Source organism: Rana temporaria, chromosome 11 (assembly GCF_905171775.1).
Source record: "Rana temporaria chromosome 11, aRanTem1.1, whole genome shotgun sequence".
Lineage (NCBI taxonomy): Eukaryota > Metazoa > Chordata > Amphibia > Anura > Ranidae > Rana > Rana temporaria.
Genome location: NC_053499.1, coordinates 30,998,073 through 31,021,582, shown reverse-complemented (window position 1 = coordinate 31,021,582; position 23,510 = coordinate 30,998,073). Strand labels below are relative to the sequence as shown.

Genomic DNA, 23,510 nt, shown 5'->3' with positions numbered 1-23,510 from the left:
AGACAAGAGAACTTGGTAACTTAATACGCCGATCCCAAACCAATTTAGCGGCTCCTTCGGGGGTGAGCGCTACACTTAGAATAAAGTATGAGACGGGAGCGCACCTTCGGTAAAAGTAGCGTTTGTAATGGAGATAGCACATTCGTCACGCTGTAACAGACTGAAAAGCGTGAATCGTCTCTCACCAAACTTTTACTTAAAGGAGCTGTGCCCGGGCTGTAAAACTATACAAAATAAACTTTCACTTACCTGCCTACGATCCCCCGTTGTTCCGATATCGCCGTCCCGTTCTCCGGTCCCGGTCTGTTCCACTTCCTGCGGGTCGGTGACTCACAGTGCGCTCAGCCTATCAGCGGCCGCAGCAATGTCCCGTCGCGGCCGCTGATAGGCTGAGCGCACTGTGAGTCACCGACCCGCAGGAAGTGGAACAGACCGGGACCGGAGAACGGGACGGCGATATCGGAACAACGGGGGATCGTAGGCAGGTAAGTGAAAGTTTATTTTGTATAGTTTTACAGCCCGGGCACAGCGGGGGTTAAAAGTTTTAGCTTGGAGAACTCCTTTAACACGCAGTAACACGAGATTAGCAAAAGCAGCCCCAAGGGTGACGCCAGTGGAATCAAACTTCCCCTTTATAGTGCCGTCGTACGTGTTGTACGTCACCGCGTTTGAGAACGACGAGATTTTGTCTTGACCATAGGCGTGCGCACGGGGTGTGCCTGGGCACACCGTAATGCCCAGGCACACCCCAGGGTCTGAATGTGTTTGTGATAACTCCCTTTCGGCACCCCTTTTAACTTGCAGTGGTGCCAGTGGGACTATCTTTCAGATGGATGCCAAATTCCTGGGAGAACTGCAGACACTGGATGCGGAGTAAGCAGTCAGGAAGCCGCATTTTCCGATACTGTCTCTGTAGTTCCGGTTACAAAATCACTGACAGCTGAATATCACTCCGCCTGCTATCAGAGATGCAGTAGCCAGGACATACAGAGCAGGGGAGGGCTGGCAGGGGGGGCAGGGTGGAAATCTCCCCCCGGGCTGGTGACACAGCCACCGGCCGCCACTACCAAATGCTGTTTTTGCAGAGCAGGAATAGACCTGCTGGAGCTCTGTTAACACAGGTCATGGCCGCTGCTCACCTCCCACTGTGCAGCCGTGCCTGTGTTGGCTCTGAGGTAGATGGCTGCAGAGCTGAGCTGTGTCTCGTTTCACACATAGCTCAGCCTCAGCGCACACCAGCGCTGACATCCCCTTCTCTCTCTGCACAGACACGAGGACTCTGATGTAAGAGGGGCCTCTGTGTGGACTCTGATGTAAGGGGGGGCCTCTGTGTGGACTCTGATGTAAGGGGGGCCTCTGATGTAAGGGGGGCCTCTGTGTGGACTCTGATGTAAGGGGGGCCTCTGTGCGGACTCTGATGTAAGGGGGGCCTCTGTGCGGACTCTGATGTAAGGGGGGCCTCTGTGCGGACTCTGATGTAAGGGGAGGCTCTGTGCGGACTCTGTCGTAAGAGGGGCCTCTTGTGATCATGAAAAATCTTAGACTGTTTTCCTCGATCCATCACCACGGTCTATGGGCCACTTGACTGGACTTGCCCCCCAGGCCTAAGGCTGCCAGCCCTCCCCTGATACAGAGGCAGCATCCGATAACTCCTGCCTGCTTACTCCACAGCTGGTGGCTGCAGTCTTCACAGGAGCGAGTGCTTACCAGAACCCACCATCCTATGCTGTGTGTGCTTACTACAAAAAGCGTGAAGATTGTCTCTCCTCTGTGCTGTTCTTTCTGCACAAGTCGGGGCTTTTACAGCTGCAACACAGGTGGGTGGAGCAGGAAGAGATCATCACAGTGCAGCTCCGTCCCCTACTTCCTGCCCAGCTCTCACTGGGGCAGACTGAGTGAAGACCTCAGAGGAATGATGGCAGCCTGAATCTTCTCCAAATGTGAGTCCCGACCTTCTCTGCCTTCTATACAATGCTGTACACCTGCTCTGCACCTTGCAGGGACCATTTACAAAGTGAAAGTAACTTTCTTGAATAGGATGAGAATTACCAGGACTTCTGTCACAAAGTCACACAGAGATATATTCAACATACACATTATATCTTATTAAAATATATTAGTGCTGTCAGTTAAACGCGCTATTAACGGCGTTAACGCAAACCCATGTTAACGCCGTAAATGTTTTTATCGCACGATTAACGAGGCGGCGTTCGGGGGTTATACCGGCATCATCCCGGTACTGTTGTTTAGAGCCGGCGATCGGCTATCCAAACATAACAACCGTTGCGGCTAAAAGCCGCTCGGTTGTTATGCCGGAGGAGCGGGAGGGGACATCCCCCCCCCCTCCCGCCGCCTTTCGCCGCTCTGACCGGGCCTCCCGTCCCACCGGGAGACCCGATCCTAGATCCGCCGCCTTCTGTGTCCAGGTTGGAGACTGACACTAAGCCGTAAGCGGCTTTGATTCAGTCTCCGCATTGAAACCACGGAAGCGGCGTCATGACGTCACTTTCGGGTTTCTCGGCTACCAATGGCGCCGGATTTAAAAAAGTACACAGTATTCAGAATCGCCGTTTTCGGCGATCTGAATACTTTGAAGTGCAAAGGAGGGCTCGGAGGTCTTTTAGACCCCCGATCCCTCCATAAAGAGTACCTGTCACCACCTATTGCTGTCACAAGGGATGTTTACATTCCTTGTGACAGCAATAAAAGTGATCAAAATGTAAAAAAATAAAAAAACACAATTTAATATTATAAAAAAAAAAAAATAAATAAGAAAACAAAAAAATTTTTTTTTAAAGGGTGAACCTCCTTAACCACTTACCCCCCGGACCATATTGCTGCCCAAAGACCAGAGTACTTTTTGCGATTCGGGACTCTGTCGCTTTAACAGACAATTGCGCGGTCGTGCGACGTGGCTCCCAAACAAAATTGGCGTCCTTTTTTTCCCACAAATAGAGCTTTCTTTTGGTGGTATTTGATCACCTCTGCGGTTTTTAGTTTTTGCGCTATAAACAAAAATAGAGCAACAATTTTGAAAAAAATGAATATTTTTTACATTTTGCTATAATAAATATCCCCCAAAAATATATAAAAAAACATTTTTTTTCCTCAGTTTAGGCCGATACGTTTTCTTCTACATATTTTTCGTAAAAAAAAATCGCAATAAGCGTTTATTGATTGGTTTGCGCAAAAGTTATAGCGTTTACAAAATAGGGGGTAGTTTTATGTCATTTTTATTATATTTTTTTTACTAGTAATGGCGGCGATCAGCGATTTTTTTTTTTTTTCGGTACTGCGACATTATGGCGGACACTTCGGACACTTTTGACACATTTTTGGGACCATTGGCATTTTTATAGCGATCAGTGCTATAAAAATGCATTGGATTACTATAAAAATGCCACTGGCAGTGAAGGGGTTAACACTAGGGGGCGGGGAAGGGGTTAAGTATGCCTGGGTGTGTTCTTACTGTGGGGGGGGGGGGGGGTGGCCTCACTAGGGGAAACACTGATCCTCGGTTCATACATTGTATGAACCGAAGATCAGCATTTCCCCTGCTGACAGGACCGGGAGCTGTGTGTTTACACACACAGCTCCCGGTCCCCGCTCTGTACCGAGCGATCGCGTGTGCCCTGCCGCGATCGCGCCCGCCAGGCACACGCACGGGAGTCGGGGGCGAGCGGGGGGCGCGCGCGCGCGCCCCTAGTGGCGGCTGGGAGAGAGGACGTCATATTACGTGCTCTCGCCCAGCAGAGCCACCTTGTGGACGTATTTCGACGGTGCGGCGACGGCAAGTGGTTAATAGCGCGATTAATCGTGAGTTAACTATGACATTAATGCGATTAATCGCGATTAAAAATTTTAATCGCTTGACAGCACTAAAATATATATATATTTTTTTTAATTAGATATAATGTATATATATGGAATACATCTCTATGTAGCACCTCCAGAAGTCCAAGTAATTCCTAACCTATCAAAAAATGTTAGCATGAACCACAAGGAATGTGATTTTTTTAATACAGCCCAACAATTGTAGCTGGTGTTTTTTTTTTTTTGGGGGGGGGGGGGTCAAACAACACCCCCGCTAGCGGCCTAAGAAGGAGAAAAAAGAAAAAGCCCCTGTGTTAGGAAAAGTCCTGCAAGCAGCATCTTAGAGGCTGTTTGGGAGTGCTGCTGTATACACCGCTCCCAAAACGCCCTGTCCATTGAAATGAATGGGCTTCCAAAGCGCCTGAAAAATGCTTATTAAAAAATGCTTCCGAAGCATTTTTCAGGTGCTTTGGAAATGCTGCCCATTCATTTCAATGGACAGGGCGTTTTGGGAGCGGTGTATACAGCAGCACTCCCAAACAGCCTCTAAGATGCTGCTTGGAGGACTTTTCCTAACGTCCCACAAGTGCACCGCCCCAGTGTGAAAAGTCACACTGAAATGAATGAGAGGCGGTTTTCAGGCACTTAATAGATGCTATTTCTAGTGCTAAAATGCCTCAAAACCGCCTCAGTGTGAAAGGGGCTTTAAAACATTGTTCAATCAGCAGCTTGCAACAAATCAGCTGTAGCACTAATCCGTGTATACTGACGATGGAGAGTCTCCGCTGTCAGTCTTTGCATCCACATCGCTTGTGTAGATGCAAGAACCTGTCAGCTAGCAAACTGAATAAAAAAAACCTGTGCACATGTACCAACTTAAAGCGGGAGTTCACCCATTTATTTATTTTTTGATCTTTTCCCCTTAGATTCCTGCTCGTTTTGTCTAGGGGAATCGGCTAGTTGTTTTAAAATATGAGCTGTACTTACCGTTTACGAGATGCATCTTCTCCGCCGCTTCCGGGTATGGGTCTTCGGGAGCGGGCGTTCCTATTTTGATTGACAGTCTTCCGAGAGGCTTCCGACGGTCGCATCCATCGCGTCACGAGTAGCCGAAAGAAGCCGAACGTCGGTGCGGCTCTATACTGCGCCTGCGCACCGACGTTCGGCTTCTTTCGGAAAATCGTGACGCGATGGATGCGACCGTCGGAAGCCTCTCGGAAGACTGTCAATCAAAATAGGAACGCCCAGTCCCGCAGCCCATACCCGGAAGCGGCGGAGAAGATGCATCTCGTAAACGGTAAGTACGGATCATATTTTAAAACAACTAGCCGATTCCCCTAGACAATATGAGCATGAAGCGAAGGGTAAAAAGTGTCATGTGCGGGTGAACCCCCGTTTTAAAGCGGTTGTAAACCACAGCAGTTAAAAAAAAAAAAAAAAATACACTGGAAGACAATTGCACAATGTGCTAGTATGCATCGCATACTAGCACATTATGAAATGCTTGCCTTAGAAGGAGGCACTCTAACAGGGCTTTCCTCCCCCCCTGGCATTGCTTCCGGGTTTGCGGGCTCTGGCTGTATGAGTGGCTGGAGCACAATGACGTCACTCCCACTCATGCAGAGAGCATTTGAGAGGTGGTGAGAAGACGATGGAGCGCCGCCCCCTCTGGCTCTCACCGCCACTGAGTATAATAAAATAGATTCATGCATTGAACGAATCTATGTTATTATCACCGCTGTTCTATTTAGATGGTCGGCGCTCATGTCCGGCCATCTGAATAACGGCAGCTGGTTGGCTGTACGGAAGTGCCTATCAGAGCCAACGGCTCTGATAGGCTTTTCCGAGTACAGCCCTCGGGTCCCGGAAGCTTATACAAGGAACGCACTAGGGATGCGCTCCTTGTATAAGACTGACAGGCGTCTCAGCCAATCAGGTTCACCGGTTCTGGTAACCTGGTAACCTGATTGGCTGAAGTGTCATCGAGGGCGGGAGAAGACATTGAGGGACGGTGGAAGCAGGATGGCTGACCCCAAAAAGGTAAGTGCCGGGCTGAAATGGGGAGGGGCGTTTTACAGGGCACAGTGGCAGAATTTAACAGGGCACAGTGGTGAGTACAATTGATGGGCACAGTGGCGAGTACAATTGATGGGCACAGTGGCGAGTACAATTGATGGGCACAGTGGCGAGTACAATTGATGGGCACAGTGGTGACAACAATTGATGGGCACAGTGGTGACAACAATTGATGGGCACAGTGGTGACAACAATTGATGGGCACAGTGGTGACAACAATTGATGGGCACAATGGTGACAACAATTGATGGACACAGTGTTAACGTTTGATGGCATGGCACAGTGGCTGCGTTTGGCATGGCACAGTGGTGACAACAATTGATGGGCACAGTGGTGACAATTGATAGCACATTGGCTGCGTGTAATGGCATGGCACAGTGGTGACAGTTGATTGGCACAGTGGCTGCGTTTGATGGCATGGCACAGTGGCGACAATTGATGGCATGGCACAGTGGCTGCAATTGATGGGCACAGTAGCTGTGTATGATGGGCACAGTGGCTGCCTTTGATGGGCACAGTGACTGCAATTGATGGGCACAGTAGCTGTGTATGATGGGCACTGTGAGGCTGCAATTGTTTTTTATTTTTTTTTATTTTTTTTTTTGCGGCCCCCCAAAAATTTGGAGCACCAGCCGCCACTGGGTTTCACCCAACCTGCTTTAACCCCTTGAACTCCATGCTGCATGCAGTTGTGGGCTACTTGCAGAGTGCTGTCTTTCACTTGAATGGGTCACTGTCAGTGGGTGCTACACCTGCTGAAAGCAACAGGGAGTATAATTGCAGCCGCGGCATGTGAACCTGCCCAGCTGCTGCCTCTAAAGCTAAAAAAATGGTAGTGGTTAAGGGGCAGTAAAAGCACAGCTCAACCGCAGGGTTTTACTGCACCTCAACCACTAGTGTGAACAATTAAATGTTTTAATACATTTTAAAAAAATATATATTTTTATTTTTTTACTTTGATAAGTGTTTATTAAAGCGGAGCTCAACCCAAAAATGGAACTTTCGCTTTTCGGATTCCTCCCCCCCTCCGGTGTCACATTTGGCACCTTTCAGGGGGAGGGGGGAGCAGATACCTGTCTAATAGAGGTATTTGCTCCCATGTCCGGCGATAGATCGCCGCAGATTCCCCAGCGATCTACGCCATGTCTGGCCCCTCCTCTGTCCCCCCCCGCTGTCCTCTGGGAGACACACAGGTCCCAGAAGACAGCAGGGACCAGTGAGGACATGCAGCGCGACTCACACATGCGCAGTAGGGAACCTTATCGAAGATGCTGGCGCCTCCACCCAGGAGCCAACTTCAGGTGTTTTCACTTTGGGGTGCACACCCTAATGTAATAGGCTGCGCACGCCTATGGTCTTGACAGTGTGTATGCAAGGAAAGCTTGACAAGATTCTCGTCAAGCCTGACAAGAACGTCGTTGAGGAAAACAACGTTTCTTTTACGACGAGATTCTCGGTCATGTGTACGAGGCCTGACCATTGGTTTTTTTTTTTTTTTTTAAGTCTGCGGAAAATACGCAGTGGCCTGGATTCAGATACATTGGTGTATATTTCTGCAGGCGTAACATATCTCAGATACGTTACGCCGCCATAAATTTGGGTGCAAGTTCCGTATTCAGAAAGAACTTGCGCCCTTAGTTACGGCGGTGTAACGTATGTGGTCCGGCGTAAGCTCGCCTAATTCAAATGTGGATGATGTGGGCGTGTTTTATTGAAATTACATGTGACCCCGCGTAATTGACGTTTTAAAAAAAAATCCCAGTGCCAATTACGCTGCAAATCATCATTGCTTTAGACGTGAACGTAACTTACGTACAGCCCTATTCACGAACGACATATACAAACAATGTAAATTTTTCAAAATTCGACGCGGGAACGACGTCCATAATTTTTTTTTTTTAAAGTGTATTTTGTGCGTGTACTCGAGAGAGGAGCCGGACTGCAGGAGTTGCGAGTAGGCAGGCCTCCCCCAGAGGCAATCTGCCACCTTTCTCCATGCCCCGGGTGGCAATGGCGGGTGTGTGAGGGGGTCCTCCCACACAGCCCGCCCTACCTGCTCCGCTTTGAAGCCCAACGGGGCAGAGGGACTTGCCCGCTCTGGCAATGGCGGGTGTGTGAGGGGGTCCTCCTACACAGCCCGCCCTACCTGCTCCGCTTTGAAGCCCAACGGGGCAGAGGGACTTGCCCGCTCAACCAGCCCCGTTAGTCCTTCGCCTCTCTTTTTTAGAGACCGCGTGGTCAAAGTGCGTGCATGTTAACCCAATTTCGAGTGCGTGTGTAAGTGTGGTGTTTTTTTTTTGTGGGAGGGGGGTGGGCGTACTAAGCGCAGGCTTACCTTGCATAGCACACCCACCAAACTCAATTCACATGTAGCCGAGACCGGGATCCGAACCCCTAGCTGCAGAGGTGAATGGCTTATCAGCGCAGTGCCAATCGCGTTGAGCCACCGCAGCTCCCTTACTGCGTCCATTACTACGTCCATACTTAAGCCGAACGTAAACGACGTAAAAAAATGCGCTGGGCGGACGTACGTTTCTGAATTGGCGTATCTACCTAATTAGCATATTCCTCGCGTAATTCTACGGAAGCACCACCTAGCGGCCAGCGTAAATATGCAGCCTAAGATACGACGGTGTAAGACACTTACGCCGGTTGGATCTTAGGGAAATCTATGCTTAACTGATTCTATGAATCAGTCGCATAGATACGACCCGGCAACTCAGATTTACGACGGCGTATCCAGAGATACGCCGTCGTAAATGCTCTCCGAATCCGGGCCAGTATTAAAAACTGACCAATGTCTATAAGTGAAGAAGCTGGGGACCAGAAGACCCAGGGGCAGCCTTTTGCCATCCCACCAGTAGAGGGTGCTGTCTAACAACAGCGTGCCCCAATGAAGGAAAGGCTTATTTAACCGTGAATACAGAAAGAAATATTTTGGATATATTGTTTTGTGAATCCAATTGGTTAACAGCGTCAGTAAGAATTATGATCTCCACCTTACATTACCCTTTCCTGAAACCACGGTGTGGAATGGTTTTTAGATCACCATGCAGTTACAATGTGTATCACACAAAGTCTATCTGCATATTTCACCGTTAAGTTGTTTTTAGATTCCTGAATATTGTGAGAGAGAATGTTAAATGACGTGGAACAAATTGAATGTGACTGAAAATTTGAAGCTATAAATGCTTCATGAAGACTTATTGAAAGCTAAATATCCTTTTTTTTTTCCTTCCTCCGAATCTCTGGAGTTTTCATGCCGATTTTAATGTTTGGGTTTTAATCATTTTGCTAACTGCTCTTAAACTAACAAACTTTATTATCTTATTTTTCTGTTTGCATTTCGCAACAATCAAGAATCATTTTATGTTCTGGTTATGTTTTTCTTGCGATCACATTCAGGTAGATGGTAGATGGTGTGTAGTAACTCAGGACAGCCAATCAGACTGTGGTCAGAACCAGTGGCGGCCCGTCCATAGGGGGCGCCCGGGCGCCACAACCCCCCCCCCCCCCCCCTGTAGTCATAAAAAAAAAAAGGCTTTTAAACATTTGTTTTGCAGCGCCGCGCAAATAACATACACTCATGCATTGCCTGAGTGTATGTTATTGTGGCCAGCCTATTCAGATAACCGGACATTGGGCGCCGATTATCTGAATAAGGACAGCTGGTTGGCTGTGCGAAAGTGCCTATCAGAGCCCCAGATGTCTTATCCTCGGAACGTAGTGGGCTACGCCCCTTGGATAAGACTGACGGCCGTCTCAGCCAATCATGTCCACTGATTCTGGTTATCAGTAACCTGATTGGCTGAAACGTCATCAAGGGCGGCAGAAGACATCGAGGGACCGTGGAAGGAGGATGGCGAACCCCAGAAAGGTAAGTGCCGGGCGGGAGGGGGTGGGGGCAATCTGACTGGCAGCATTTTACAGGGCACAGTGGGGACAATTGATGTGGGGACAATTGATGTGGGCACAGTGGGGACAATTGATGTGGGGGCAATTGATGTGGGCACAGTGGGGACAATTGATGTGGGCACAGTGGGGACAATTGATGTGGGCACAGTGGGGACAATTGATGTGGGCACAGTGGGGACAATTGATGTGGGCACAGTGGGGACAATTGATGTGGGCACAGTGGGGACAATTGATGTGGGCACAGTGGGGACAATTGATGTGGGCACAGTGGGGACAATTGATGTGGGCACAGTGGCGACAATTGATGGCATGGCACAGTGGCTGCGTTTGATGGCACAGTGGCTGCGTTTGGCATGGCACAGTGGTGACAATTGATGGCGCAGTTTTGACAATTGATGGCACAGTGGTGACAATTGATGGCACAGTGGCGACAATTGATGGCACAGTGGTGACAATTGATGGCATGGCACAGTGGCTGCATTTGATGGGCACAGTGGCTGCCTTTGATGGGCACAGTGGCTGCCTTTGATGGGCACAGTGAGGCTGCAATTGTCTTTTTTTTTCATTTGTTTGCGCCCCCCTAAAAATTTTGAGCACCAGCCGCCACTGGTCAGAACAATGAGGGTGCATTAAGGTGAAAAAACACGAGGCTTTAACCACTTCCATACAGGGCATTTTCACCCCCTTCCTGCCCAGACCAATTTTTAGTTTTCAGCACTGTCGCACTTTGAATGACAATTGCGCGGTCGTGCGACGTGGTTCCCAATCAAAATTTACGCCCTTTTTTTCCCACAAATAGAGCTTTCTTTTGGTGGTATTTGATCACCTCTGCAGGGTTTTTTTTTTTGCGCTATAAACAAAAGAAGAGCGACAATTTTGAAAAAAACACAATGGCCCAGATTCACAGAGAGCGGGCGCACATTACGCCGCCGTGGCACAAATAATATACGCTACGCCGACGCAGCGCAGAGAGGCAAGCATGGAATTCACAAAGCCAGTGCTCTCAAAACTGCGCGGGGTTTCGAAGGCGTAAGTCGGCGTAGGTGGAAGTGGGCGTGAGCCATGCAAATGATGCGTGACCCCATGCAAATGATGGGCCGAGGGCCAGACAGATACGTATCACCAACTGCGCATGCGCCGAGACGAGGACGCATCCCTCTGCTCATAACCACGTCGGAACAACTGCCTAAACTAAGCCTAAACTACGCCAGATCACTGCCTACGGCGTGAACATAACCTACGCCCAGCCAGACACACGTCCAACGTAAAATACTCTGGATTGAGTTCCCTGGTGCAGCCCTTTGCATATCTGCTGATGGGTTGCACCTCCTTTATGGGGCTTAACTTTATGGCGGATGTACAACTTACGCGCACATCGCGTAGCCTGCGTCGGGCGCACATACAATCGTGAATCGCCGTATTTCCCTCATTTGCATATTTAAATAGAAAATCAATGGGAGCGCCACATGCGTCCAGCCTAAATGTGCGCCCACGCTACGCCGGCGTAGGCAAGTTACGTCGGCGGGATGAAGCCTGTTTTTAGGCGCATCTTGGTTTGCGGGTCCGGCGCACAGATACGACGGCGCACATTTGCACTTATGTGGCGTATCTTGAGATACGTCGGCGCAAGTGCTTTGTGAATCTGGGCCAATGTCTTTTTTACTTTTTGATTTAATAAATATCATAATAAAAAAAAAAAAAATTCCTCAGTTTAGGCCGATACGCATTCTTCTACATATTTTTGGTAAAAAAAAATTGCAATAAGCGTAGTTGATCGGTTATAATAGAATGATGGCATTTTTTTTTTTACTAGTAATGGCGGCGATCACATTGAGATGGCTGGGCAGGATTTTTTTTTTGCGCTGTACCCCCTGAAAAACTCATCAGTGTGAAAGGGGTCTCAGTAAAATGAATCAACAGGTGCTAGAAAAGGCTGAAATACTAGTGCTGGGGAAGACTGCAGGAGGGCTACAACAGTAGAGAGTTGAGTAGAAACTCAACTGGCATGAAATACAACCCTTCGATCATTAACCACTTCCCGACGGACGTACGACTATATACGGCCGCCGGGTGGTTCTACTTCTCTGGGGCGCCGTGTTTTTACGGCCGCCCCTTTGCTCATTCCCCGCGCGCGCTCCCGAGCGCGCAGCGGGGAACTGCTGTGAACGGCCAATCGGAGTGGCCGTTTGCTAGGCGATCTGTGCGGCCAATGAGAGATGATCTCATATGTAAACATATGAGATCATCTCTCATTGCCGGCTCTCACAGACAGCGGTGCTGTCAGGGAGAGAGGAGACGGATCTGTGTCTCTTGTACATAGGGAGTGGTACACAGATCGGTCACCTCCCCAGTCACCCCCCTTCCCCCACAGTTAGAACACTAATTAGGGTACACATTTAACCCCTTGCTCACCCCCTAGTGTTAACCCCCTTCCCTGCCAGTCACATTTATACAGTAATTAGTGCATATTTATAGCACTGATTGCAGTATAAATGTGAATGGTGCCAAAAATGTGTCAAAAGTGTCCGATGTGTCCGCCATAATGTCGCAGTCGCAATAAAAATCGCAGATCGCCGCCATTACTAGTAAAAAAAAAAGTAATATAAAAAAAAAAAAATTCTGTACCTTATTTTGTAGGCGCTATAAGTTTTGCGCAAACCAGTCGCTTATTGCGATTTTAGAATACGTATCAGCCTAGACTGAGGATATGAAATGTTTTTTTTTTTTCAAAATTGAGCTATTCATTACAGCAACAAGTAAATTTTTTCAAAATTGTCGCTATATTTTTGTTTATTGCGCAAAAAATAAAAACCGCAGAGGTGATCAAATACCACCAAAAGAAAGCTCTATTTGTGGGAAAAAAAGGACGTCAATTTTGTTTGAGAGCCACGTCGCACGACCGCGCAATTGTCAGTTAAAGCGACGCAGTGCCGAATCGCAAGAAGTCCTCTAGGCAGGAAGGGGGTTTAAGTGCCCAGTAAGGAAGTGGTTAAAACTGAACTCCAGGCAGATAAAAAAGACACAAAGGAATGCAGCTGTGTAATCATTAACACAACATTAAATATATATATTTTTTTCATGCAAACAGTGTAAGCACCTGAATCTGACCTGGTATCAGACTCTTGCAGTCCATCTACAGCAGGACTGGAGTGTGAGAGGAAGAAGCAGCACAAGGAGCCAATCAGTTCATGTGCTGACAAGGAGCATACTTATCGGAAGGGAAAGCAGAGTGACAGAGAGATGAGCTCATCACTGTGCTGCTTCTCCTTTCACTGACTGCCTTGGCTCAGAGGAAGTGCGCTAAATGATGCTGGCAGAATAACTCTGGATCAAAGTGGAGTTCCAGTCGTTTTTGTGTTTATTAGAAGTCAGCAGGTAAAAAAAGTGTAGCTGCTGACTTTTAATAAACACACACTAACCTGTCCCAGGATCCAGCGATGTGGCCACACGAATCCTCTCCTCTCGCTGGCGCCGGTATTGCAACTGTGGGCACCCGCGGCTTCACACTGCACAGGCACGAGTTGCACTGCGCCTACTGAATGGTCGGGCAATCTTCTGGGACCTGCAACATGTCCAAGAAGATTTCAGGGAGAGAGAGGGGAAGTTCCGATTGGATCGCCTAGCCAGGGCGCGCCTACTCAATAGGAGCAGGGCACTACATGCAATGCTGCACATACTGTATGACATTGTTATCATTTTTTTCACACAAATATACTTTTCTTTTGGTGGTATTTAACCACTTCCATGCAGGGCACTTATACACCTTCCTGCCCAGACAAATTTTCAGCTTTCAGCGCTGTTGCACTTTGAATGACAATTGCGCGGTCGTGCAATATGTGGCACGGATGTACTGTATTATATTGTACTTATGGATGCCAATCAGTGCCAAACAACAATGCCTGCCAATCAGTGATGCCCATTGTGGGCACTGATTGGCATCCATTGTGGGCACTGATTGGCATCCCTGGTGGTCTAGGGTGGCATACCTGGTGGTGAGCATCCCTGGTGGTCTGGTGGCATCCCTGGTGGTCTAGTGGCATCCCTGGTGGTCTAGTGTGGGCATCCTCGGGGGGGGGGGGGGGGCTGTGCTGAAAATTGATCAGCACAAACCCCCCCTGTCAGAGGAGCAGCCGATCGGCTCTCCTCTACTCGCGTCTGACAGACGCGAGTGAGGAAAATCGTGAGGAAATCGTGATCAGCCGTGATTGGACACGACTGATCACGTGGTACAGAGTCTCCATCAAAGATTCTTTACCTAGATCGGTGTTGCGGGGTGTCAGACTGACACCCTGCAACAACGATCGCCACGATGCGCGCCCCCAGGGGCGCGCAGCGGCTTAATATCCTTTTAATAAACACACACTAACCTGTCCCAGGATCCAGCGATGTGGCCACACGAATCCTCTCCTCTCGCTGGCGCCGGTATTGCAACTGTGGGCACCCGCGGCTTCACACTGCACAGGCACGAGTTGCACTGCGCCTACTGAATGGTCGGGCAATCTTCTGGGACCTGCAACATGTCCAAGAAGATTTCAGTGAGAGAGAGGGGAACTTCTGCTTGGATCGCCTAGCCAGGGCACGCCTACTCAATAGGAGCAGGGCACTACATGCAACGCTGCACATATGACATTGTTATCATTTTTTTCACACAAATATACTTTTCTTTTGGTGGTATTTAACCACTTCCATGCAGGGCACTTATACACCTTCCTGCCCAGACAAATTTTCAGCTTTCAGCGCTGTTGCACTTTGAGTGACAATTGCACGGTCATGCAATAGGTGGCACGGATGTACTGTATTATATTGTACTTATGAATGCCAATCAGTGCCAAACAACAATGCCTGCCAATCAATGATGCCCATTGTGGGCACTGATTGGCATCCATTGTGGGCACTGATTGGCATCCCTGGTGGTCTAGGGTGGCATACCTGGTGGTGAGCATCCCTGGTGGTCTGGTGGCATCCCTGGTGGTCTAGTGGCATCCCTGGTGGTCTAGTGTGGGCATCCTCGGGGGGGGGGGCTGTGCTGAAAATTGATCAGCACAAACCCCCCCTGTCAGAGGAGCAGCCGATCGGCTCTCCTCTACTCGCGTCTGACAGACGCGAGTGAGGAAAATCGTGAGGAAATCGTGATCAGCCGTGATTGGACACGACTGATCACGTGGTAAAGAGTCTCCATCAAAGATTCTTTACCTAGATCGGTGTTGCGGGGTGTCTGACTGACACCCTGCAACAACGATCGCCACGATGCGTGCCCCCATAGCTGAAAGTATGCAGAAGTTACGCAGAGCCAAAAAACGTACAGAATAAGAATAACCTGGAATAAATAAAAACGAATAACAATACTATATTAAAAAAACAAAAAAAAACGAATAACAATACTGGGAATGCTTGACGAGCATTCCCACTAGTAGTAAAAAAAACGAATAACAATACTGAAAAATGCTTGGAGAGCATTCCCACTAATGAATGTCAATGGATCGCGTGAGTTGCAAACAAATGGTCATATTGTGAAAACTATCAGGAGTATGGCTTAGCCGTGGACATGTGTAGTGGCAGCAGGAATAGCTGAACGTTTTGATATAAGATTTGTGTAGGTCAGCTTGAAAATGAGGGAGTGGTGGCAGTTTGGAAAACATGTCCTGATTTTTCAGCTTTTGTCATCTCACACTCTAGTTTCACCATTCATTCCTATGGGACAAATTTTGCCGCAAAAACTGCGATATTTCGTTAAACCATTTGGCGAAAACGTTCCACAAAGTAAAAGCACACCAATCGGGAACAATCCGCACGTTTCGGCATATTACTTGTCTATGTAGTGTAAAAGCTGTGGGAGGAGTTAGGGTGGTTAATTTGGCTATAATAAGAATAAGAATATATATGTGAGGTAACAGTAAGTGGTGTTGCTTTGCAAGAACACTTAGGGCCCTTTCACACTGGGGCATTTTTCAAGCGCTTTAGCGTTAAAAAAAGCGCCTGTAAAACGCCTGAAAGAAGCTGCATCTGCAATCCCAATGTGAAAGCTCGAGTGCTTTCACACTAAAGCGCCTGAAAAACACCCCAGTGTGAAAGTGGTCTTAGCGTTAAAAAAAGCGCCTGAAAGAAGCTGCATCTGCAATCCCAATGTAAAAGCCTGAGTGCTTTCACACTGAGGCGCTGAGCTGGCAGGGCGTCAAAAAAAGTCCTGCATGCAGCTTCTTTGCAGCGCTTTAGGAGCGGTTAATACACCGCTCCTAAAGCCCCCTTCCCATTGAGGAAGCTTTTTTTAACGCCAAAGCGCCTGAAAAGCGCCTCAGTGTGAAAGGGGTCTTAGCAGCGCTTTACCAGCATTTTTCGGGCGCTGGCAGTGTGAAAGGCCTCTGAAAGCACTTGGGCTTTCACATTGGGATTGCAGATGAGGCTTCTTTCAGGCGCTTTACAGGATTTTTTTAAACGCCAAAGCGCCTAAAAAACGCCCGAAAAACGCCCCAGTGTGAAAGGGGTCTTAATGATTAGTAATGGTGTGTCTGTCCCCTCCCCCGCGTTCTGTATGTAATCTGAGCTGAGATTCTCTAGCCCCTCCCACACTGCCCATCACTGTGTATAAGACGGTTGGTAACCATGGAAACAGAAGCCTGGTTTGCCAACTGCCACTTTATGACATCACAGCAGTGGAGATTCAGAGCTCATACAAACAACTTCAGAGATGAGTGTCAGTCTGAGCTTGACTCTTGCAGAGAACACAAGTGTTTGCGATCTGCTCTGAGGATTCTCATTTGATTTACTAAGCCAATTCAGATATCTTTCTGATTAGCTAAGAAAACACTTTTATTATATATTATAGAATATATATTAGATTCACATCTTTGTCACACGTTTGGAAAATGAGCCTTTTTAAAGTGCTTTGTGTCATTTTCATCTCTCTGCTGGCATTTGGTGTCGAATTTTCTCATGCCCGGCAATTGTACACCCGTATGGATGCTACAGCCGGTTCTAAACTATTGATCCCGTGTGTGGTCACCAGCAAAGAACGCGTTGGTGCAAACAGTGTTGGGATCGAGTGGGGAATGACTCCGAAAGGAGGAGGTTCCTACACTCCTATCCTACACTATAATCTGGACAACCTGCAGAAGCACCAAAGTAAAAGATTTCATCTACGTCTGACCCACTCATATGAAGAGGATTGCTCCTTGGTCATCGACCCCGTCCAGCAAAGAGACAGCGGAACCTACAAGGTCCGCCTCACCATGGACAATGCCAACGTCATCAAGAAGTTCATCGTTCACGTGATTGGTCAGTGTTACAGGTTTTGGTTTATTGTTTATTCTATGGGAGGGGGACATTCTCCTGCTGGGGGGGGGGGGGGGTGTATACTGAGGACCAGGACCAGGGTGGGCAGGTACAGCTCAGAGAACTTGAGGGCTGATGGGTAATCTTTTAACCCTTTCTCTGCCAGTTTTCTCCCTCACACAATGCAAAACACACATCTCATACCCCAAAATAATCAACACAGGAGACATCTGGTCATTGCAATCTGATGTATTGTATCTCAGAATCACTTCTCACACTATGGTGAACCTTGGCAGCCCAGATGTTTTGGAACAACATTTCCCATGATGCTCCACTACACTGCAGAGTGCATGAGCATCATGGGAAATGTAGTTCCAAAACATCTGGGCTGCCAACGTTCGCCATCATTGACCTATAAGGACCATCACACTATACACTTATAGGGACCATCACACTATATACACTTATAGGGACCATCACACTATATACACATATAAGGACCATCACACTATATACACCTATAGGGACCATCACACTATACACTTATACGGACCATCACACTATATACACCTATAGGAACCATCACACTATATACACCTATAGTGACCATCACACTATATACACCTATAGGAATCATCGCGCTATACACTTATAGGGACCATCACACTATATACACATATAGGGACCATCACACTATACACCTATAGGGACTATCACACTATATACACCTATAGTGACCATCACACTATATACACTTATAGGGACCATCACACTATATACACTTATAGGGACCATCACACTATATACACATATAAGGACCATCACACTATACACCTATAGGGACTATCACACTATATACACCTATAGTGACCATCACACTATATACACTTATAGGGACCATCACGCTATAGGGACCATCACACTATATACACTTAAAGGGACCATCACGCTATACACTTATAGGGACCATCACACTATACACTTATAGGAACCATCACACTATATACACTTAAAGGGACCATCACACTATACACTTATAGGGACCATCACACTATATACACTTATAGGAACCATCACACTATATACACCTATAGGGACCATCACACTATATACACTTATAGGGACCATCACACTATATACACTTATAGGGACCATCACGCTATACACTTATAGGGACCATCACACTATATACACTTATAGGAACCATCACACTATATACACCTATAGGGACCATCACAATATATACACTTATAGGGACCATCACACTATATACACTTATAGGGACCATCACACTATATACACTTATAGGGACCATCACGCTATACACTTATAGGGACCATCACACTATATACACTTATAGGGACCATCACACGATATACACTTATAGGAACCATCACACTATATACACTTATAGGGACCATCACACTATATACACCTATAGGGACCATCACATTATATACACCTATAGGAACCATCACAATATATACACTTATAGGGACCATCACACGATATACACTTATAGGGACCATCACACTATATACACCTATAGTGACCATCACACTATATACACCTATAGGAACCATCACACTATATACACTTATAGGGACCATCACACTATATACACTTATAGGGACCATCACACTATATACACCTATAGGGACCATCACACTATATACACCTATAGGGACCATCACACTATACACTTATACGGACCATCACACTATATACACTTATCGGGACCATCACACTATATACACCTATAGGAACCATCACACTATATACACTTATAGGGACCATCACACTATATACACATATAAGGACCATCACACTATACACCTATAGGGACTATCACACTATATACACTTATAGGGACCATCACGCTATAGGGACCATCACACTATATACACTTAAAGGGACCATCACGCTATACACTTATAGGGACCATCACACTATACACTTATAGGGACCATCACACTATATACACTTAAAGGGACCATCACGCTATACACTTATAGGGACCATCACGCTATACACTTATAGGGACCATCACACTATATACACTTATAGGAACCATCACAATATATACACTTATAGGGACCATCACACTATATACACTTATAGGGACCATCACGCTATACACTTATAGGGACCATCACACTATATACACTTATAGGAACCATCACACTATATACACTTATAGGGACCATCACACTATATACACCTATAGGGACCATCACATTATATACACTTATAGGGACCATCACACGATATACACTTATAGGGACCATCACACTATATACACCTATAGGGACCATCACACTATATACACCTATAGTGACCATCACACTATATACACCTATAGGTGAAAATTTGAAAAAAAACTATATATATATATATTTTTTTTTATCAATATTTTCTTTATTCTATTATAAAAGAAATTCAATAAAATCATTTTTTTTCCATAAATTTAAGCCAAAATGTATTCTGCTACATGTCTTCGGTAAAAAAAAAAAAAAAATCCTGTTAAGTGTATAATAATTGGTTTGTGTGATCACGGACAGATGTACGCAAATCATCATGTACAGATGTGTGCAGGTGATCACGGACATATGTGTGCAGATAATCATTGGGACATGCGATTTTACTGTTACATATGTGGGGGGGCAGGTGTTTTTACTATGTGTGTGTAAAGCTGGGAGCCGGCGCTGACAGTGTAAATAAACTGATGGCTGCTGTAGCGGCTTTGAGTTTGTTTGCATCCTATTAACAAAGCAGGGGCAGGCAAAAAGGTTTACAAAGAATACTATATCCTAGCGCCCAACTCCGGGAAAAGAAAAATTCCTCCCTTGCTGCTTCCTCACTGCAAGGGTTAATTGGATGTTTGTGTCTAGAGCATGGGTCTTCAAACTATGGCCCTCCAGTTGTTCAGGAACTACAATTCCCATAATGCCTAGTCATGTCTGTGAATGTTAGAGTTTTACAATGCCTCATGGGATGTGTAGTTCCGCAACAGCTGGAGGGCCGTAGTTTGAGGATCCCTGGTCTAGAGGGATGAAAAAAGCAGTTTTACTTACTCGATCCTCCGCTCCCTTGATGGATGATCGTTCCTCAGCAGAGGAAGTGAGGGGAAATCTATTCAATGGAAACACAGAGAGCATTTTTTTTTTCAATACAGTGGGGAAGAGTCTGTTTTTTATTGGTGTGCCCCCAATAGAGAGGTTTCTCTCCACTTCCTGTTTCTGTGGTCCTTTTCCTCAGTACAGGAAGTAAGAGGAAATGTATGGCTCTAACCCCACCCTGCTCTATCCAAAAATGTAAAAGACCTGAATTTGTTTTTGATCCATGACACATTGGACCAGGGTCATTTGGAGTAGATTTATAGTCATGAATGTGAACTAGTTTGCTCAGCTCTAGTGTTATTATTATTACATATAACATTATTCAAAGATTTAAGCTAATTTCCTTTGTTTTTGTTTCAGATCCTACTTTGGAGGCTGCTGATACCGAGACGTTCAAGAAGTACCATGGAGACCTACAAGAACCGACCTCATCGGTCACTGACACTGGGGGTTCCGCGACTGAGACCAGCAACTATGCTGAGGGTTCCAGGATGTCTCCACCAACAATACCTAAGACCAGTGACTATGTTTACTATGATTCCGGAAGCCTAGATATAGATAGTGCAACCCAGTCAGTCACTGGCACTGAGAACCCAACAATGTCTCCACCAACAATGACTAAGACCAGTGACTACAATTCGGGAAGCCTACATATAAATAATACAACCCCTTCAGTCACTGGCACGGAGGGCCCCGGGGTGTCTCCTCCAACATTGACTGAGACCAGTGACTATGATTCGGAACGCCTAGACAAAGATGGCGCAACCCATTTAGTCATTGACACTGAGGGACCCAGCGTGTCTCCACCAACAATGACTGAGACCCGTGACTACAATTCGGGAAACCAAGCTATAGATGGCACAAACCCTTCAGTCACTGGAACGGAGGGCCCCAGTGTGTCTCCACCAACAATAACTGAGACCATTGACTACAATTCGGGAAGCCTACATATAGATAATACAACCCCTTCAGTCACTGGCACGGAGGGCCCCGGGGTGTCTCCTCCAACAATGACTGAGACCAGTGACTACAATTCGGGAAGCCAAGCTATAGATGGCACAAACCCTTTAGTCACTGGAACGGAGGGCCCCAGTGTGTCTCCACCAACAAAAACTGAGACCATTGACTACAATTCGGGAAGCCTACATATAGATAATACAACCCCTTCAGTCACTGGCACGGAGGGCCCCGGGGTGTCTCCTCCAACATTGACTGAGACCAGTGACTATGATTCGGAACGCCTAGACAAAGATAGTGCAACCCGTTCAGTCACTGACACTAAAGGTTCCAGGATGCTTCCACCAATGATTAAGAACAGGGACCATGTTTTGGGAAGCCTAGATAAAGATAGTGCAACCCGTTCAGTCACTGACACTAAAGGTTCCAGGATGCTTCCACCAATGACTGAGAACAGGGACCATGTTTTGGGAAGCCTAGATAAAGATAGTGCAAACCGTTCAGTCACTGACACTAAAGGTTCCAGGATGCTTCCACCAATGACTGAGAACAGGGACCATGTTTTGGGAAGCCTAGATAAAGATAGTGCAAACCGTTCAGTCACTGACACTAAAGGTTCCAGGATGCTTCCACCAATGACTGAGAACAGGGACCATGTTTTGGGAAGCCTAGATAAAGATAGTGCAAACCGTTCAGTCACTGACACTAAAGGTTCCAGGATGCTTCCACCAATGACTGAGAACAGGGACCATGTTTTGGGAAGCCTAGATAAAGATAGTGCAAACCGTTCAGTCACTGACACTAAAGGTTCCAGGATGCTTCCACCAATGACTGAGAACAGGGACCATGTTTTGGGAAGCCTAGATATACATAGCACAACCCCTTCAGTCACTGCCACCGAGGGCTTCGGGATGTCTTCACCAACGACGAATGAGACCAGTACTTCTAATTCAGGAATCCCAGTTACCAGTCCCAGTATGATCTCCCAAATAATGAGAAATACAAACTTTATACTACTAGTTGGAGTCTGTCTTCTAATATTGATCATCGTCAGTATAATAGGAAGCTTCGTTGGGTAAGTCATTGTACATTCTTCTTGGTTTTCTCTATTTTCTACATTACACGTTTTCATGTTATCACCCATTGTCACTGAGCTCCTACCTCCTAATATTTACCTTTTCCCTGCCTGTAGACAGGCAGTGGATCAGACCGAGACGGGGGGTTTTCTGTGTGCATTGCCCAGGGTTTAGCAGCACAAGCCCCCATAATGAGATTAACGCACTTCTAACATTTGTTCTATGGGGAGGAGTGAACAAACTTAGTCTGCTGGTAACAGTAACAAATGGTGTGATGGCGTGTGACTATTTGTTTTCTATCAAACACAGATTTAGTCTGCTTCAGATATTAATTCTGAAAATTTCTGCTGGTTTATGAACACATTCCTATAACATTTCTTTCTTTATCTCCACAGAATTTGGTACTGCTGGGACAGACCAAGAGATATGGAAAGGATAAAGAAGATGGAAGAAGGACTAGCGTTAGCACAAAGACTTGCAGCGTAGAAACAAGAAGAAGAAGAGGAAGACCTGTGTAGCATGGGGGGGGGGGGGAGAGGTGACTGTGTAGCATGGGGGGGGGGAGAGAGGTGACTGTGTAGCATGGGGGGGGGAGAGAGGTGACTGTGTAGCATGGGGGGGGGAGAGAGGTGACTGTGTAGCATGGGGGGGGGGAGAGAGGTGACTGTGTAGCATGGGGGGGGGAGAGAGGTGACTGTGTAGCATGGGGGGGGGGAGAGGTGACTGTGTAGCATGGGGGGGGGGAGAGAGGTGACTGTGTAGCATGGGGGGGGAGAGAGGTGACTGTGTAGCATGGGGGGGGTGACTGTGTAGCATGGGGGGGGAGAGGTGACTGTGTAGCATGGGGGGGGGAGAGGTGACTGTGTAGCATGGGGGGGGAGAGGTGACTGTGTAGCATGGGGGGGGAGAGAGGTGACTGTGTAGCATGGGGGGGGAGAGAGAGGTGACTGTGTAGCATGGGGGGGAGAGAGGTGACTGTGTAGCATGGGGGTTGAGAGAGGTGACTGTGTAGCATGGGGGGGGGGAGGTGACTGTGTAGCATGGGGGGGGGGAGGTGACTGTGTAACATGGGGGGGGGGGGTGACTGTGTAGCATGGGGGGGAGAGGTGACTGTGTAGCATGGGGGGGAGAGGTGACTGTGTAGCATGGGGGGGAAGAGGTGACTGTGTAGCATGGGGGGGGGAGAGGTGACTGTGTAGCATGGGGGGGAGAGGTGACTGTGTAGCATGGGGGGGAGAGGTGACTGTGTAGCATGGGGGGGGAGAGGTGACTGTGTAGCATGGGG

At 47.3% G+C, this 23,510-nt stretch overlaps 1 protein-coding gene across 1 annotated transcript; it reads left to right on the top strand.

Moving 5' to 3' along the window:
- Positions 1–1,669: 1,669 nt before the first annotated feature.
- Positions 1,670–22,734, top strand: LOC120916871 (mucin-17-like). Its single transcript, XM_040327816.1, has 3 exons — positions 1,670–1,940; positions 20,553–22,224; positions 22,621–22,734. The coding sequence occupies exons 2-3, from the start codon at positions 20,684–20,686 to the stop codon at positions 22,709–22,711; spliced, it is 1,632 nt and encodes a 543-aa protein (XP_040183750.1). The 5' UTR covers positions 1,670–1,940; positions 20,553–20,683; the 3' UTR covers positions 22,712–22,734.
- Positions 22,735–23,510: the final 776 nt, after the last annotated feature.

Excerpts from the sequence above, each read along its gene's own strand:
- LOC120916871 (XM_040327816.1), top strand. The coding sequence starts at position 20,684 with ATGTCTCCACCAACAATACCTAAGACCAGTGACTATGTTTACTATGAT. Across the intron at positions 22,225-22,620 it reads ATAATAGGAAGCTTCGTTGG|AATTTGGTACTGCTGGGACA; the intron begins GTAAGTCATTGT and ends TTATCTCCACAG.